The sequence below is a fragment of the Notothenia coriiceps genome, unplaced genomic scaffold (genome assembly GCF_000735185.1).
Source record: "Notothenia coriiceps isolate Sejong01 unplaced genomic scaffold, NC01 NC01_scaffold00013210, whole genome shotgun sequence".
In the NCBI taxonomy this organism is placed as follows: domain Eukaryota; kingdom Metazoa; phylum Chordata; class Actinopteri; order Perciformes; family Nototheniidae; genus Notothenia; species Notothenia coriiceps.
The window spans coordinates 571-1,903 of record NW_011345911.1 but is presented as its reverse complement, the minus strand read 5'-3'; the positions used below and the strand labels follow the sequence as shown (position 1 = coordinate 1,903).

The 1,333-nt window shown below is 38.8% G+C and overlaps 1 protein-coding gene across 1 annotated transcript; it reads right to left on the bottom strand.

Moving 5' to 3' along the window:
• Positions 1 to 448: 448 nt before the first annotated feature.
• LOC104947849 (anaphase-promoting complex subunit 7-like) lies at positions 449 to 1,109 on the bottom strand (the record flags this gene model as incomplete). Its single annotated transcript, XM_010773963.1, has 2 exons — positions 449 to 606; positions 929 to 1,109. Coding segments are annotated over 2 exons (339 nt in total), but the record flags the coding sequence as incomplete, so codon positions are not given.
• Between the last annotated feature and the right edge of the window lie 224 nt (positions 1,110 to 1,333).

The following is a 1,333-nucleotide window of genomic DNA, read 5'->3' as shown; positions in this document are numbered from 1 at the left end:
CATAGTGGCCCCCGAGCCAAAAAGTTTGCCCACCCCTGTGATATAACCTACCTACCTTTATATTGATTTTATAGGTCTTAATCTATTTATTTGTATTTCTGTTGTTCCTATATGTTCACTTTGTTTTATGGGGTTATATATATTATTTTATATTGTTGTATCGACTCAGTTGTCTTGTGTCTTATCTGTCAGAGAGAAACCATTATTTATTTTATTTGTATTATCATGCATTTGACCTCCTTGTGTCTCTTAACCTGATCACATGTTATATTTTGCTGCATGTACCTTTTAAAGTTCTTAACAAATAATCTGAGAGGAATTTCATTTTTAACTTGTGATGTGTTGTTTTGTAAATCACTTTGAGCGGCATGAGTTGTATGAAAAGTGCTATATATATATAAATAAAGCTTTATGATTATTATAATGTGATATGATTGATATGCTGTGCTCACCATATGGTGTTGATGGCTCTCTGGTTGTCTCCAGCGTGGATGAACGCGTACGCTTTGATCCAAACGGACAGCCACTCCAGGTTGGGGATGCTCTGAATCACATCCATCGTCATGGAGGCCACCTCGGCTCCTTTCACCGAGAGGGAGAGGAGCCCTGCAGGAGGAGAGAGAGAAAGGTCTTTAATGAGACTCTAACAAGTGCATTAGAGCAAGGCCTAAAAACCTTTCTTTAAAAAAAAGCCTTTGATTAAACTTGTGTTTCTTTCCATTACGCCTCCTGTAGTAATTTGGGATGACTTTTAGCAATGAAAGGTGCTTTACGAATACATTTGATTATTATTATTACATTAGAGCAAGGGATTCACTGTCCAAGCAGAGAGTGAACGTGTGTGTGCACGTATAACAAAAGCTTTCAAATGTGAAGAGCGAAGGTGGCCACAGTAGCTATTTCTAGCTGTTTCTGTGAGAGTTCATACCGATGATGGCGTCCAGCGCGAGGGGGCACTGTCTGAGCACCTCTTTGTAGCTCGTCACCGCAGAACGCTCCTGACCTGCTTTCCTGTACAGGTTAGCTAGCATCATGTTGATCTGAGGGAAGACAGAACAATAACATCCATTAAACACAAGTCTATAGATAAGATAAACGTCTCTGCAGACCTAATGCAAAATGTTAAGTAGTAGAAGTTTCCCCTTGTGATCAGGACAGTATTTCAGATCAGTTCAGAAAATGAAACATGGAGTTTTGCCCCTAAAAACAGTATTTCTGAAGTAAAACCATCTGCAGAGTCTTTCTACTTTTACAGTTAAACTCCAGCTGTGTATTTACTTGTGAGATAAGTTAAGATGTACTTTATTGATCCTAAATTGGGATTTGTTTCCGT